The sequence below is a fragment of the Heterocephalus glaber genome, unplaced genomic scaffold, assembly GCF_053883595.1.
Source record: "Heterocephalus glaber isolate CG9 unplaced genomic scaffold, H.glaber_assembly_v1.0 deba00000281, whole genome shotgun sequence".
In the NCBI taxonomy this organism is placed as follows: domain Eukaryota; kingdom Metazoa; phylum Chordata; class Mammalia; order Rodentia; family Bathyergidae; genus Heterocephalus; species Heterocephalus glaber.
Window position 1 is genome coordinate 3606029 of NW_028258139.1, and position 17954 is coordinate 3623982.

General features: G+C 41.0%; 1 protein-coding gene across 1 annotated transcript in view; it reads left to right on the top strand.

Moving 5' to 3' along the window:
* The first annotated feature begins 76 nt into the window (after window positions 1–76).
* Pxdnl (peroxidasin like) overlaps window positions 77–17954 on the top strand; it is a 479241-nt gene continuing 461363 nt past the window's right edge. The window contains 1 exon segment of the mRNA XM_087185725.1: window positions 77–3578. Within this exon segment, the coding sequence (XP_087041851.1) occupies window positions 3415–3578 (164 nt within the window). The 5' untranslated portion in view covers window positions 77–3414.

Here is a 17954-nt window from a genome sequence, read left to right on the forward strand (position 1 = left end):
GGACATCTTACTTCCTTTTGATTTTTGCTACCTCTGAGGAGTACAGAGATTTTATTATTACTATTATTATTTTGGTGGTGCAGAGGACTGAATCTAAGGCTTTTGCACTGAGGTATATCCTCAGCCCTTTTATATTTGAGAGAGTGTCTCACGAAGTCCCTAGGTTGGCCAGGCTCGGTTTGGACTTGAGATACTCCTGCATCAGCCCAATCCCTCCCTGAGATTATAGGCATGTACTACCATGCCAGCTAAAAATCTTACTTTAATAAAATATTTCAGTAGATATGAAGAGTATTTATAAAATATATTTGAAGTATAAAAACAGTAATTCAGGACACATGTAGGTATGTGTACCTACTGGTAGGTTCAACTATTAGCATTACCAGAATTTGGGTGTCCTTTCCTGATGTCATTTAATCCCTCCCTTCTTGGGGAAATGTTCATTGTGACCTTGCTTTTTGCTGTAATTTTACCATTTTTGAAGTTACTTTTTAAAAAATCTGCTCTGGGTGATTACATTCTAATGCATTCACGTAATTTATCAGTTTAGTTACTCTAGCCTCCTTAGAGATAACAAGGCACTTTACACCACTCTAACTCTGAAATCATTACCTCAGAATTATATGTGAATATATCATGTGTTTTAATTCTAATATTTGAGCCACATTGTAATTAACCAATGCTTAATTAGATTTCCTCCAATTTACACTTGTGGTTTGCTCCTTATTCCTTCCTCAAATCATTCCAATTTCCTTTTCCCTATAGTACATCCTTTTGAATTTCTTTGAGGGAAAGACTGTAGGTTGCTAACTCTTAGTTTTGTCTCAGTAATTTTGTTTTGCTTTGGTTTTTAAAAAAATGTCTATTGGCTATACAGTTTTAGAATGACAATATTTTCTCTAAAGGAGTTAAGATTTCTTTATGTTCTGGCTTGTATTGTAGCTGTTGAATCAGCTAACAGCTATTATTTTGACGTTCATCTCTTATCTTTGCTTTAAAGGTTTTGTCTTGACATAGTTAATCCTTTATAGTTTCATATAATGGGTTTAGGTGTGAATTTATTTTCATTTTCCCTCCCTGATACTTGTAGCTGTGTGAGTTGGTCTTTTTCATCAGTTCTGGACATTCTTTGCCACTTTTGTTTTTTTTATAAATAATGTCTCGACTTTTTCTTCCTAAGCATTGAATTTTAGATAATTTTTTCAGATTAATCTTCTGATTACTAATTTTTTTAAAAAATTGCTCTAAATGTGCTGTTGATCCCTTACATTGAGTTTTACTATCTGTTCTATTTTCATTTCTACTTCTGCTTTTTCAGATTGGCCTGTTTTTATATTTAGACAGGGTCTTACTAAATTACTAAATTTCAGTATCTGAACTCTGAGGCTTCTCTTCTTGTTGTTTCTATTGGCTGGCATGTATAACTGTCTTTTGTATTTTGTGTGTTTTGCTGGCATTTATAACTTTCTTTGGTATTTTGTGGGAATTTTATTAGCTGCCTGAGTTGTTGCCCAGCCATGACCTCTTCAAATCCTTACTTTAAGATCATCTAGACTAGAGAGGTAGAGTGGTCTGAAAATCAGTTTGAATGCTACTTTGAAGATAGCACACTTCCTGGGCAATGTTATTCCTTGCCTTCTCAGGGAGGTTTTGAAATAGGCAATTTTGGTTTTTTTCATTCTCTCCGGTGAAGAGAGTGGTAGACAATTGGGAGATGGGGTGGGGATTATTTCTAGTTTATCCTTAAGATAGAGCTGTGGCTTTAAATAGGAGATTTTCCAGTTAACACTTACCACTTAGGAAGGGGCCTTTTCTCTGTACCTTGCTACCAGCCTCTGAAGTTCATTTCACTTGGTAAAGCAGTCAAGCTGAACCAACCTTGGGTATATACTTAACCTCAAGGGATTCCCATTTCACTTTGTTTTTTGGATGCTTGTGCATATTTTACTAGTGTCTTTAATGTCTTATTTAGCACACTTCTCAGAGAGCTGCACTGAAGCACGATTCAGGAGGACACCAGTTATTAGCAGGCCCAGTCATGGTATGATGGTTGGTGCCTTGTTCTTAGCCTTGTTCTCAGTTGCTAATCAGATTTTTTTTTTTAATTCAACATCATTTTAGGTCTCTAAAATGGAAAGATGTTTGTCCTTTTCCAAATCAGACATCGGCAAGAGCATAATAACTCTAAGTAGAATTGAAAGGAGAAAAATGTGCTTTTTTTTAATTATTGGTATACTTAGGCAATAAAAGATATGAGCAATGGCAGGCATACCTAAAAGTTTATTTTGAAATCATTCTTGTTCACCAAATCATTCTTGCTTCTCCAAATCTTCTTGTATTTTAATCCAATGAATACCACACTTATAAATGAACATTTTGCCAAAAGAGGGCAGTATTCACCTACAGCAGGATGTAAAGAGACTGAAAAATTACTGCAAAAAGGACAAATTTATTTTTACTCCTAAGATTGATAAAATTTGACAAAATTCTCCCCACTCATTGGATTGGTCTCTCAATCTAGTCATCTAGGATATTTTAAATTTTTCTGTTTTATTTTTTAAAAGAATTTTAAAAACCTTTAAAAACAATTTTTAACACCTGCTTTCAGAATAATTAAAAAGTGGATGTTTTAACTGCAATATGCATTTTATTGTTTGGCTGTGCACATACATTTTCCCAAAAGGGGTTGCTCACTTCAGGAACTGCGGCCAGGGGAGCCTGCAGACGCACAGCAGTCTCTAGCCAGCACCTGGTTATTCAGGTTCTCACACAAGTTTGTCCATTAGTTATTGCCTGATCAAGTATGTGAGCAAATGATCTTAAACATTAAATATTGAAGGAAATCAAAAGTAGCTGTTTTCAATCTTACATGAGTGAAATGTATTGAGTTTAGAAGTAGAGTCTAGCAAGAAGTGAAACCATGTTTTTCAGAGCATGGTTTAGAAGGAAGGAATATGTGTGTCTAGATGAACTAATTAGAACTGCCTGCCCTTTAACATCTGGTAACATTAGTAGATAAAAAGAAAAGTGATTCTGCATGGATTCAATAAATACTTAGTGTGAGCTTCAAAAGGACAGCTTCAGGCTGAGACTGAGGCTCACAGAAAACATGCAGTGAAAGCAACTTTGGAGAAGTTTTTATTTGCATTCTACCGCCGAAAGAGGCTTTTGCACTCACAAGCTTTTCATCCTGTCTGTCCCTGGGAGTCTAGTGCCTCCTAGAGCTATAGTGCCCTCAGCCCTGTAATGTGATCTTACTCCTCCTGGATTGGTCGGGGGGCCTTTTCCCTGGGATCTGCTTTCAGACACTGCTCCCAAGGCTGGCTCAGCCCAGCCCGGCCCCTGTCATCTGCACCACACAGCTGCTGCTATCCTGTCTGCAGTGGCTTTGCCTCTGCAGCATTGGATGGAGCGATGGAGCCCAAACTGCTCTTTTGAACCACCTGCTTCCTCCTGGCCAACTGGTGCCTGCCGATGCTGCTCTGCCCCAGCTGGTGCCTTTGCTTTAAGAGCACCATTCGCTGCATGCACTTGATGCTGGACCACATCCCTCAGGTATCACGGCAGACTACAGTCCTGTAAGTGCACATATTCCCTCAGATCCCATCCAGCCGTGCTCCATTGCTTCTCAGCTGGGACTGAGTTTCTTCTAACTTAAGGTTCCTGTTGCTCTCCCTGCTTGTCTACTTTGGAAGGGGTTTTTCACTTTACAAACAACTTCATGGTTCTGGGCTGTTAGACTGAAAAACATGAACCATGATGTGACATAAATATATTTGTTCTGAGTGCAGTTCTTTCCAACGCTTTCCACAACCTACCATTGAGAATTCTCATCTTCATTCTTCTCCAGTAATTTTCTTGCAGTAGGCTTTAAATTTTTTCCCATCCTCTTCTCCCAAATCCTTTGGACTCCTAATTGGGTCAGGCTGTGACTACTCCACTTGGAAAGAATCTAATTTCAGAATGTGGTTCTGATTGATTATGTGCTGGCATGTGCCTCCTAGGAGCATGATGTCTTTGCTGTCAGCACCCGGGACACTATTTGTCCCCAAAACAGGCTGGAAACTGGTCCGGGAAAGCTCAGTACTTTTAAGTACTTGCTGGGCAGCTACTTAGACTAATTGGCATCTAGGAGGCATTATGGTGTGGTAAAATAAATCAGAATTTAGGAGTCAAACACACCTGAGTTCAAATCCTACCTCATTCTCTTTAATATGGGGATTAAGTATACTGTATAATTAAACTGCAAAAATCCATATAAATTGATATTTAGATTAAGTTAAATAACATTTATTAGATAACTAGAGAATTAGAAAAGTAACTTTTATCCTAATTTGCAAACATTATGCCATAAGAGGAAAAAGGATTAATACTGAAAGATTGTTCAGATCCAGGGGCTTTCCTGATCCATGATAAAGGTTTTACAGATTGTGTAATGTTTGTGGAATACAGAACTGCTTTCAGTGTTTCCAGTTTATTCTTGGGCAGACAAAATGGCCTATCCCTGAAATTTGGAGATAATGTTTAAGACCATCTTCACTATAGATTTGTCAATCCTAATTATGAAGTAAGGAGGTAGCTTGGTAATGCAAACTTCAGGTTGCATAGAAAATGACATGTATGGTCTGTAGCTTTTCATTGTTACAAAGCATTTTTTAATTTTGTATGTATGGAAATATCAATAACTCTTACTGTAAAACTAAAAGGGCCAATTATTGGACCTGGTGCCATTACCTGGGGCTGTGCAGGACAGCTATAGAAGTGCCTTCCAACTCAGACCCATCCATTTGTCATCTTGTAGTGGCAGTTTTCTAGCAGATAGCAGAAAAGCCTTCGAGAAAGGGCAGCGTGTCTAATCAAGTGCCACAAAGTTAAATGCCACTAAACATGTGATTTTGACCTAAATTTTGCTTCCTAGGTATTTAAAGAAGAGAGGGGCACCTAATGGAAGTAGCATACACTTCCAAAGGTAATGAACAGAACTGAAAAGACACTGTCAGCCTAGTTGGAAGGAGCCTTCCAGTATGTGTAAAAGTAAAGGTGAATGGTTGGCTGCTCGGGCTCTGAGCCAGATGCGTGCCTGTGAGTAAGGTGCCACCACACATCAAATATGTGTTGCCTCATCCTACTTCTCCACTTGGTATCTGATTTCATAATCTGTAAAATGAAGATTCTGATGGTGCTCACCCTACTGGTTATTGTGAAGATGGAGTTCATGCATTTTAAATATTTGGAGAACTGCCTAGTCCTGGTAAGTGCTATAGAGTTTTAGCTGTTATTGTCATGTTGACAAATTAAGGGCGAGAGTTACAAACTCAGATACCTCCAGTAACCTGTGGTAATTTGAGGGATGTAGCATGCATGGAAAACCAGTTTGTGAATAGAATGAAGGAGAACCACTGGCCTCGACTTGGAGTGTGTGTGGGGACAGTGGGCGTGTGATGAAGACAGACCCATCCAGGTAACGTGTCTCTGTGGCTTTATTTTTACACGTACTGGAAGGCTCCTCCCAACCATGCTGACAGCATCTTTTCAGTTCTGTTCACTACTTTGGAAGTGCATGCTACTTCCATTAGGTGCTACTCTCTTTAAACACCCATTTAGCTGACTGATGCCCTATGACAATTTAGGCATGTTCATGATCTTGCCATATTTTTCAAGAAAATATAGATGTCAAAAATGAAATTCCTACTGCTTAAATATTAGTAGTAAATACATTTTAAGAAATGGAATAGCAAAAATGTCCAAGTCCAACCTTACATATTTCTATAGTGCAGTACCTTCAGTCTGTGTCCACTATTAGAGAAATGGTATAAAAGCTGAGAGTAGGTGGAAAGCTTATAAAAATGGGCCCGTCACTGTTTTAAGCTAAAAATCCTTGACACAGGGTTATATTTTTATGGAAGCAATTTCACGAAGGGCCACCACTGACCTCCCTAAGATACAAATCCTGAGAGAAAGGGTTTTTTTTGTTTTGTTTTGTTTTGGAGACAAGATCTCACTATGTAGTTCAGGTTGGAATTGAACTCACTGTGTAGCCTAAGCTGGGCTCAGACACACAGCAATCCTCCTAACCTGAGCCTCCCAAGTGCTGGGATTACAGGAGTGTATCACTATGCCTGGATCTCAGATCAACCTTTGAAAGGTAAGGTGAGTGAAGACTGGGTGCATTTCTCCCTAACAGCAGCATCAATAATTTTTGTTAAGCCACAATTAAATGTTTATGCATTGTCACCATAACATGGAAGAAATGTAAACAACATATTTAGCATTATAAACAGTGAAAGGGCTTAGTAAATGATAATAGTATTATTATTTCCTTGAATTTTCACTGTTACATGTTTTAAAAACTTTTAATCTGAATATTGAAAATATTTTCCTCAAAGATAGGAAAACAACTATTTTTAAAAGATTGATCATGGTAAATCAGGATTTTAAGTTTAGAAAAATGCAAAACTATCACCCTAATTTTAATTTAATTTCAACTATAAAGAAATAGTATTTTCAAAATTAACATCATTAAAGGTTATTGCCTTTAGGAAATGTCACTCTTTATCTTGTATATTTTAGTAAAGAAAATCTTTTAGAATTTGAATTTGCAAACTGTAAATTTCTAGTAATGAACACAGTCTTTTTAGGGAGTCTGTTCTGTGATCACAAGCAGTAATGTGTGGTTAATTTGAGTTGATTCCACTCTGTCCCGGTAACATTAGGTTATACTTTTCAAATCATAATTACTGGTTAAGACTGTGATGTTCTTCAATATCCAAGATAGGGAATCAACTGAGACACCATCTGTAGGCAGGTGAATGGATAAAGACAGTGTGGCATATAACCACAATGGAATATTAGCTACGAAAATGAATGAATTCCTGTCATTTGAAGCAACATGGATAGAGCTGAGGACATTACGCTGAATGAAATAAACCAGGCACAGAAAACTACCATAATCTCACTCACTTGTGGAATCTAATAAAAGTTGACTTCCTTGAAATGGAGTAGAATAGTGGTCACGATAGGTTGTCAGGTTATTACTCGGGAGGAGGGAGAGGAAGGTTGGATAAGTACACCAAAATACAATTGCATAGGAGTTCTAATGTTCTACAACACAGGAAGGTTACTGTGGTTCACAATTTATTATATATTTTATGAAGAACTAGATGCACTAAAAAATTTCCAAGATGAATTATAAATGTTTAAAGCGATGCAACAGATGATTGCTTTGATTTGATCATTACACATTGTATACATGTATTGAATTATCACACTGTATCACATAAATATGTACATTGATCGATCTATTGATCAATTGATTGCAGTACTGGGGATTGAACCTTGGGCTTTGGCATTGAGGTACATCCTTAGCCCATTTTATTAAAAAAAATTTTTTAAAATTTTGAGACAGGATCTTGCCTAGTTGCTAAATTGCCCAGGTGAGGGTCAAATTTGTAATCCTCCCCCTCAGCCTCTCAGAGTGCTGGGATTACAGGCATAGGCCACACCACCATCTGGCTCTACATTTTTTTTTCTAAAGAAAGAAACGTGGTGTTCCTAGAATTTCTAGGAGTGGAGAGATGGAGACTTAGATGAACTTTGTGACTATAAATAAAACAATTAAAAAAACATATGGATTACATTAGAAGAATTTATAAACTTAGAACTGTTTGGATGATTGAGGATTCTCCTAAAAGTCTTAAATGCAGACATGTAGGCGTGGGGCTGGAGCTCAGTGATAGAGCATTTTGCCTGCCTTCTGAGAGGTCCTGGGTTCCATCCACAGCACTGCAAACAACAACAAACCCAGTATGTCCAATGTGAAAAACTAAACATTTAATTTAAAGGCATTTTCTTTGTGTAGAAACCTTGTCCTTGTTCTCCAAATAATACAGAACTCTTGGGAAATGGGAAAATGACTTCAATGTAGGTTTAAGAAAAAAATATCCAGCTAATAAAAATTTCATCTTGTTCAAGAAATAGGCTTCCTTCAGTTCTTTCTGCTCGACTTTTTATCTTTTAGTCTCACCCTCAGAGGTTGCTTTGACCTTTGAAATGGAATTTTTTATTACTGACGTGTAACTCACTGGCTTTGAATCGTCCCTTGTGCCAATTTATCTTCATTGCTCCCTTGCCCTAATTGGGAGACCCCTGGAAAGGCGGTTGTATCTTGAGGATGTGACGTTCGTCACTGGGTTGCCCACTGGTATCCGTAGCTGAATGTGCTGCTAGGAGAGGGGCCACAGCTGTGGAGAAAACAGCTCTTGCTTGTGCTCTTGCCTGGCTCTGCCTGCTGCCCCCAGAGGGTAAGCAGCTTTGCTCTGCCATGCTTTCCCCCATGGTGTTCCCACCTTGGAGCTAGCTGGCCATAGACTGAATCCTCAGAAACTTTGCAAAAATAGCCCTCTCTTTTCAGTTGTGGGAATCAGGTGTTATGCCCTGGAAGCAGGAAAGCTGACTTCTACCCCCCCCAAGCAGTACTGAACAAGCCTGAGCTCCCTTGGCCCCTCTTCCTCTTGCTTGGCTGTATTGAAAGCAAAGGTGGCAGGGCCCAGCTGAGTGCTGTCAAAATTCGTACCGACCTGGTTGATGACTTGTCAGCCAGAGAAAGGTAACCAAAAGCTGTACTGCCTCTTATCACATTTATCCTGCAGCAGACAGCCACACCTAGGGAGTTAGTCAAGAAGGAGGCCGCAGATGCTAGACCAATGGAGAGCCTGCGGGGACAGTAAAGAAAGGCACAGGGTGGAGAGGGGAAGGCTGGTGGCCAGTGGCACCACGGGGGGGTGTGATGCATCCTTTAGCTCCCGAGAACTGCACATGTGGAGTTAAGCAGTGCCCACTACAACAAGCCCATGGTCTCAGGATTTCCCACAGCAGCTCATACTTAGATAGTTTATGTTGATTGAGTCAGCAGAACAGTGTTTCCTGTGCTATACTGCATTTCATCCCGGCTTTAAATAACATAAATAAGGTAAAGGGAAGCTTTGGAGGACAGTAGCAGTAGCATGATGCTGCAAAGCTGTGGGCCCTGTGCTAGTTGGGAATCTAGTACACCTATGAGAAGTGGGATTGTGGTACAAGTCTGGTTCAAAAAGAACCAAGTGTTGTGTTTTTTTTGCATTCATGAAATAAGGGCTGGTGAATGGGTGTCTTGTAAACTAGATGGGTAATGTAGACAGTGAAATTAAGTGGCAAAAGCAAAGAAAAAAGTAATAGAATTTGTGGAGATTTTACTGGGCATCCTGGTGGCAGATCACTAGGCATCCTGATAGAGGCTTAAGCATGTGATATGCTCAGGAGGAAGACACAGGGAAAAGATGCATTTCTGAGAGTCACTGGGGATGAGTTTGCATTAATTAATCATAGGGAAGAAGTGAGATTTCCCAAGGTGTGCTTGTAGAATGAGAAAAGGCTCCAATAGACTAGGACTCTGGAAACCCCAAAGTCACGGACACAAAAATGAGAACAAGAGCCAGGACTGATACATATGGTGGTGTGGGCCATGCACAGAACATCAGACTTTGGTGGGAACGGTCTTCCCTGCACATTGTGACCCTGGGGGAAGTAGAAAGGCAGCGAGAGAAGCAGGAGAATGTTACGGCTGTGTCTAGATGCCCTCCGAAGCCTCATGCGGTCATGGTTGGGGCTTTTTCAGAGGTGGCTGGATCTAGAGTGTGTGACTGATTTATGCTGCAATGCTAGGATCAAGGGTGCTAGGATTAAGGGTTGAGTATTACTTGGATAAGATAAAAGGGGCAGAAAGAGGCTGTTAAGGTCTCCTTGCTTTTGCTACCTTCTGCCCACCATGAACTGTTTCTCCTCTGTGAGGTCCCTTTGCCATGTGCTACCCTGCCTTGGAGCCAGCCAATTATGGACTGCAACCTCTCCAAACTGTGAGCTTTCCCTCTCTAACTTTGGATGTTGGACATTGTGTCTCAGCGATGAGAAGTAACGAAGACAGAGTACTATACCAGAAAGGGTATCCTCTATATTTCAAGAGAGAGAAGGGTGTTTAAATCTGGCAGAAGTTGATGTAGCAGAGTCTTCGCTTCTAAGAAGGAAGAGGAGGAGAGAGTCAAAGGAATTTTGTTGGTTTTGTTTGTATGTTTATTTTTAAAGGACAAGGAAGTACATATTTATGTGTAGGCAAAAGGAATGAAAGTGGTATAGAGAAGTGAGACAGGAGAGGTGAATAGGTTTTTCATTTTTTGTCCCTTGCAGTGGCACAGAGAGTTGCTGGCTAAGACATTAGCAATCCCTGGGAGCTTGGAGTCTGGATGGGTGAGACAGGACGCAACCCTCCTTACCCAGCAGGACAGATGAGTTTCAGTCGTGGGTGAGGCAAGGCATCTGGAGGCCATTGGAGCTGCAGCAGATGTCCCAATCCAGGCCACAATGAGTGTGACATCATGCTTTTGGCTCCAAAGGGGGAGAAAAACATTAGAAAAATGTTGAGAATAACTGTGGATGTTCAGCATCTAGATGTTTTTTATAAATTTTTCTTCTCTGCTTTAATGTCATCTTTTATAACTAGTGTTTTATAAAGTTGTGTTGTATTCAATGAAATGTTAAATTTAATGATGGTGACTCAGGTTTGACATCTAAATGCTTATCAGAAGCAAACAGGTGCCAACCTAACTTACATACTCTGTTGTGTTGTTTATGGAGTCAGTTTTTTCCTTTGTGCTCTGAAGTTCAGTACCTCTTCATCAGGCCCCAGGGAAGAGACATATCACGTAGGGTAGCCCTCCTTCTTACTGTTAAATAATGAAGTTGACCATGTCTGATCAAAGTTCAAATCATAGGACCCTTTACATAAGCAAAATGAAAGCATTGGTTGATCGGTTGATTGATAGATTAATTGATTAATTGATTAATTGAGATGAGGTTTCCCTACATTGCCTAGGCTGGCCTTGAACTTTTGGGCTCAAGAAATCCTCTCACCCGAGCCTCTTGAGTAGCTGGGACCACAGGCAACACAACTAATGAAAGCATTTAAATGCCTAGGTAACAGAGGTGCCACAATAAATGACACAGGATTTTATTGTCAAACTCTAAATCTGTGATGAAAAACTTCAAGTTATGTTTAAGACCCTGTTCTGCTCTTTCTGGTTGGTTTGGATAATTTTATTGGTTATCTGCAGTGATTCTTCATCTGAATCATTAAAACAACAATAACAACAACATAAACAACACAATACCCAAATCAGACACTATGCACTTCTGACTTTTATATTTAGATTTTTACTTTTTTTTTTTTTTTTTTTTGGTACCAGGGATTGAACTCAGGACTTTGAACTTGTGAGGCAGGCACTGGTATTTAGATTTTTAAAAAAATCTTAAATGTGATTCCAGTAAGATATTTGAAAAAAATTCTCAAGTCTAATTTTTCTTAAATAAACAGAACCCAAAGTTCTTATTTAACCTTAAATGCTACAGAGTGCTAATAGTTGTATTTTGTGCAAATGACTTCTCTAAGTAGGCACATCTCTCTCCCTCCCTCCCTCCCTTTCTCTTTCCCTCTCCTCCCCTCCCTCCCTTCCTCTCTCCCTCCCTCCCCTCTGTGTCAGTGCTGGGGATGGAACCCAGGCCCTAAAGCACACCAATTATCTTAGTTACTTTTCTCTCATTCCTGAGACAAAATACTGGATACCCAAAGTTAAAGGGAGGAAGGGTTTATTTAGCTCACAGTTTATGGATGTTTCTGTCTATAATCAGCTGGCTCCAAGGAAGGGTGACACATGGCAGAGGGACAATAGTTCATGGCGACATAAGACAGCAAAAAACAAGAGATCGTAACAGCTTTTTTCTGCAATCTTTGGCAAGATGTGAACTCCAAAGGGCTTGGGTGGCTCCACCCCTACAGCACTGCTGGTGGTTGTAGCTCCCATGGTCTCTCTCTTGGGCTGGCTCCTCTCCCTCCTCAAAGTTTTCCTCAGATGATCAGTGTTCCTGGCCTCTCTAAACTTCTAGGGTCTCCACTGAACCTTTGGCTTCACACTCACAGCTCCAACAGTGCCCTCTCACAAGCACCCTGCCTGCCTCCCAGGCCTTTTGGAATCTAGATGGAGCCTTCCTGAGCCCCCAACTCTCCCATTCTACATACACCCTAAACTAGCACCATGTGGATGGTGCCAAGGTCTAGTGCCAGCTGGAGCAGTAGCCAGGCCTTCTCTCTTGTCTATAGGGGTCCAGTGCCTACAAACCAATTCCCAAGGAACTTCTGTAGGCTGCTTCAACTCTGGAACATGGTGCTCTGGGGATCTCTTCTCAAAACAAAGCCTTTCACTTTTGTTATTTAGAGGCTGCAAAGGGTGGAGACTTGCTGCTTCTTGTGGTGCCCTCAGGCCATCTTTTCTATTCTCCCATTCCTTCTCTGCAATAAAGATGTCTTCTGCTCTATTTTTGTAGTCCACAGCTTTACTGGTGCTTCCTTTCTATCCAAACACACAACGTTTTAAATCATTCTGCTGCCTTCCTGATTTTCAACATAGAACTGGCTAAAAGCCCCCAATAGCAGCCATGCCACAGCCTCAACATTAGACTGCCTTGAAATTTCTTCTTCAAGATTAGTCTGCCACCCTTAATCTCAGTCTCAGTCAGGCAAAGTCCCTGAACACCAGCGAAATGCAGACAAACTTTCTGCCAAGGTATAACACACATTGTCTGGAGTCTGACAACCAATGCAGTCCTTCTCAGCAGAAACCTCCTGAGCCCAGTCTTTACCAGCAGAATTTTTACCAGCTTTCTGGTCTTCTGACCTCTGACCAGAATCTTCTATCAAGTATAGCCTAAGGTGTTCCAGGCTACTTTTTTAGCAGGCATCTCCAAACCTTTCCAAACTCTTCCCATATGCCCTTCATGGTCAGGTATAGTCACAGCGACAACCCCACTTCTCTGATACCAAATTCTGTCTTAGTTACTCTTCTCTTGTTCCTGAGACAAAATACTCAACACTCAAAAGTTAAAGAGAGAAAAGTTTATTTTGCTTACAGTTTGTAGAGGTTTCAGTCCATAATCGGCCGGTTCCAAGGCAGGGTGGCATTTTTGGCACATGGTAGAGGGGCAACAGTTCATGACAGTGGAAGACAATAAAAGCAATAAAGGATCTTAATGGCTTCTTTCTGCCCCATTTATCTTACCCAGAATACTTGGGGTGGGTAGCACTGACAGTCTCAATCCTAGTCCCCTTGAGCTTAGCATTGCAGCATGAATCAATTTTAACATCACTCTAGATCCAGCCACCTCTGAAGAAGCCCCACCCATGACTGCATGAGGGTTTGAGGGGACATCTAAACACAAACCCTAACACCAACCCAGTACCTACACTGAACTGTACCCTCGGCCCTGGGACAATGACCCTAAGATACACCTATTCAGGTCCCCTGGAATGTGAGTCCCATTTGTTGGGCTAGCTGCCGACATGTACAATTTGTAAAAAACCTAGAGGTCCCCCAAAGATGATATCCCATCAGCTAACCAGTTCTTGAACCTTGCCACGAGTTGCCCTGGGTTATATCTCATGTAAGATACCCATTTTATATTGCAGGAATATGGTGCTGTTGTCAAATAGGGTACCCTAATCCACTGATTAAATTAGTACCTACCGGAGTATAGCCCCTGATACAATTAGGACACAAGTGGACTGTGTTTTATGAAGGTGCATCAGAATGTTGAGAGGTGTGCACACTGTTCTTCCTGCCTGGAGTGCTCCACGCTGGCTTCCCACACTCAGCCCCCTGCTTGTGTCACAGAAGTGACTTTGAGGACACCTGAAAGAAGCAGTCCCTAACTCCTTCTCCTTACTCCCAGTCTGCCTGAAATGCGTTTCCTGTCTTATCCAAACTAGGGAGCATGTCAGGTGGAATTAAGATTATTAACTTGTCTTCCTGATAGTCCGAATCTCCACAGAACAGAGAAAACAGACATTTTAAATCTTAACTTAGGGCTTGCTGACAGAAGACCACTGAAGTGCAGAAACCCATGGTCAGGGGAGCGTGAGGCGTGCTGCAGAGGTTGTCTACTGAAGGGTAGGCACTCTGTTCCGAGCACTTCAGACCACGTGCCTAACCGGGGGGCTGCCTGGACGGAAGCCATCTTGATTGTGACCCTCACCTTCTGCCTCCCCTAAGTTGAGGATCACTGTCCTAGAAAAGGTGTGAGGAGCGCACCTGCAGGTTTAGGGAGGGAAGTAGATCCTCAAAACAAAAATCCCCCAGGAAAGTGAAGTCAGGAGGAAAGAGGCCAAAAATTCTGACAAATCAACATGAAATACCTGAGTGCTGCTTACTCCGGTAACACTGTGCTGGAAGGAACAGAGGGCGTGGGCAGGGGGAGACTGGCACAGACCTCTGCCTGTCTCGTTTGTCCCTTGGCTTGAACCAGGAGTGCACCTGCAGTGAAATGATCAGGACTTCTTGACACCAAAGGTTCTTTCTGCCCTTCCTGGCTTACTTGGCCGGTTAGATGTGGCAGGTTTTGCCGTGGTCTGTGTTTTGGCCACCTCTCGAGACAAGCAAATTTGAAAAGCATCGCTGCATTGTTGAGAATCTACTTTTAAAATGTTCCAAGTCAGCTAAAGGCAGCTACCCGGCAGGGATTATAGCGCTTTCCCCTTGGGAACCTCGAGGCACTGACAAGAACATCCTAAGAAAACAGTGCTGTCAATTACATTTAAAATTACCACTATCAGTTATAGTAATAACTCTGAGCTTACGCCTTACATTGATTTATTAAGGATATCAAGTGCCTGATTGTTTAGGGGGAAGCTAAAAGTCAATGTTTTCCATCTATTTTCTGTAAATCATTTATTTCTCCCTTTTGTATTTGTTTTATTTCTGATTTTTCTCTTTTAACATTTACTCTCTTTGAACTTTTCAAACCTGAAAAAAGAGTAAAATGCGAAAGAGTAAAATGAAACTGTAAAATGCAAAGAAAGTTTTTGCCTGTAAGTAAGTGTGACATGAGCAGATTTACAGTCTTCTGCTGAATCCTAGTCAACTGGATGGCTAGGATTGTATAGTGAGAATGGAACCTATACAAAGAAATCTTTGGGGCTATAGGTGTATGCGCAAGGCCCTGGGTTTATTTCCCAGCACTGGAAAGAAAAGAGAAAGGAAAAAAAAAGAAATCTAATATTTAAAAGAAGGTATGATAATTATTAAGCAGTGAAGGATTTTATATCCAATATTGAATTACCATTTGTCATCATGTAGTAAAGTAGGACAAAATTAGTACTAACCTGAACTGTTAAGAGGACTAGTTAAGAAGCTAACTAACCCTACCAAGTGGAGTCTACATGAACTCTCTTTACTTGTAGAATTGTCCAAACTTGCTGGGATGGAAAAGTGATGCAAAACTTCAATTGTACCTTTTGTATGTTTCTTCCTCTGACAATGTGAAAAACAGGATCTGGAACCAGAAAGTCACTTGGCCGAAGTGGTCCCAGGTTATTTATTTGTCCTTGAGTGCTCTCTCACCATTTCAGAACGGCTTTGATTTATCGCCTTCAAACTTTTAGCAGGTGTCTGCAAAGGGTGCCATCCTGAAGAATCACATATCTTGTCTGTAGGGTGTGGGCAGCTCTATCTGCCACTGACCTGGCCAGTTTGGACCTCGTGGTTGTGAATATGCTCCTAGTCACACTTAGAGTAAATCCCAGTGAAGGTGCATGACTGCATGACGTACTGGTGTTTCTGTGTACAAGGAGGAACTTTGGCATGCTTAAATTTTGTCTAAGATATTTTTTAAGCTCAGGATCTAGCTGAGAGCGACCAGAACCCAGTTGTTAGGATACCAGACTGCAGGGCCAGACTGCTTGGCCTTCAGCCTTCTTTTCACAATTTATTAGCCAGGTGTCCTTGGGCTTTGTAACTTTGATCCTTTAGCATCAATGTCCTGGCCTGTAAAATGGGTCTCACCATGTCCCAGGAACTATTGAAATGTTAACTGCTGCTATTACTACTAATATTATTATATCTATTAAAGCCTGGAGTTGGAAAGGCACAATTCAAAAAGGTTTTGTGGCGTGGTAATGCATGCCTGCAGTTCCAGAACTCTGGGGGGTTGGGCAGGAAAATCACAAGTTTGAGCCCAGCCTGGGCATCTTAATGACTGAGTGAGAGCCTGTCTCAAAACAAAACAAAACAGGCATGAGCTAAAACTTAGTACAAAGGCTCTGGGTTCAATCCCCAGTACTATTTTAGAAAATGGTATAATTTATAAAGGTTACAAAAATGTGCCACTAGCGTCTCAATTGAATTTAAAAGTTACTATTTGAAAAGTACTAGAAACACTGACCCTTAGCATGACCTTACTAAGGTTCTAAGTGCCTGAAATGATGTAATGTTCAGAACAACATTAATGCCTTTTTTGTTTTTTCCTCTCAAATCGAAGCTTTTTGGGGATAGGAGAGATCCGCAGGGGTGAAAGTGTTAGGCTGGAGTGTGGGTTTGCCAGACAGTGCCCTCTCTTCTGATGCCAAGGACAGCCCTGGATATGGTGTCCGTGCAGAGGTGCATCGCCTTTGATGTCAAGATCATCTTGCTCAGACCTTGCTCTGGTCCCAAAGCTGCCAGTGTATTTTAGCACGAAGCTTTGCATAATAGGAGCAGGGAAATTCTTCCCAAGTTCCTGGTGATTATTACACAGGAACAGTTCTTAGTTCTCCTAGCCACAATGAACATTATAATTTTAAACAAAGTTTCATACCAAACAAATACCATAGTTTGTAAATTGTAATTGTTTTTCAATGTCTGGCTTGTATTTATCAAGAGTCTGAGCTGTACCGTGCGGGGGAATTCTCCCTTCCCCTTTCCCTTAGGAGACATGTTTAGAAAAAAAGGAAAAAACCTTAAAGGGATTCTTTGTTTTTGTTTATACACAGCTGTAGCAGTCTGGAACTATAGAATTTTAAAAAAGAAAAGAAGCTCCCCAAGGAGATACAGTACAGTGGTCTAGAAAGGATCAGAAAGTGCTGGAAACCTAGAATTGCCCAGAGGCAAGGGTGTGGGAACAGGTTTGGAAAGGAAACCGTTCTTCACTCCAGTCTCTTGGGAATAGGAGAGGGTGAAGCCAGTGTAGGTGTAAATACAGAGGTAGGGGCCTCAGGCCAGAGCAAGCCCCTGTCCCTGGTAGGGTCTGTTAGCAGAGCCCTCAAGATCTGAATGCTGAAGAAAGCATCTATACATCTGTCCTAAAACAGTAGGTCCTTCAACTCTATGTTTCAAGCATGCTTGCTTTCTTTCTTTTTTTTTTTTTGGTACTGGGGATCGAACTTGGGTCCTTGCGCTTGCACAGCAGGCGGTGAAACCACTCAGCTAAATCCCCGGCCCAAGCATGCTTGCTTTTTGACAGCTTTAATCAGTTTTTGTATTTAATGTTTTCCCTGTTACATTAGAAGCTCCACTAAATAAGGGATCATTCTCTCATAGTTAATGCTTTATCCCCAGTCATGGCAGATTGGGAATTAAGATGGACTCATAAGAATTTATTGTGAGTTGAAAGAACTCAACATTTCCATTAATAATGTGATAAAAGTGGCACATGCCTATAATCTCACCTACTTGGGAGGCTGGTGCAGGAGGGTTCCAAGGTCAAAGCTAGCCTGGGCAATTAGGCAGGACCATGTCTTTAAAAAAAAGGAAAGAGAGAGAGAGAGAGAGAGAGAAGGAAAAAAGAAAGAAAAGAAAAGAAAAGAGAAAAAAAAGAAAGAAAGGACCCCAGCTTCCTTGTAGCAAGAATTTGTTGGATGGCTGGCAGTTGACTAAATGTTGAGACACCTGCATATAGATCCTAAGCAGTTCTTTCTTTTTTTTTTGGTACCAGGGATCAAACTCGGGAACCACTGAGCTAAATCCTCGGCCTCTTAAGCAGTTCTTAATAGATGTTTGGGAGGCAAATATTTCTCATTTTAGAATTCAGCTTTGCATCTGCTCAGTGCAGCTTTCATTCTGATA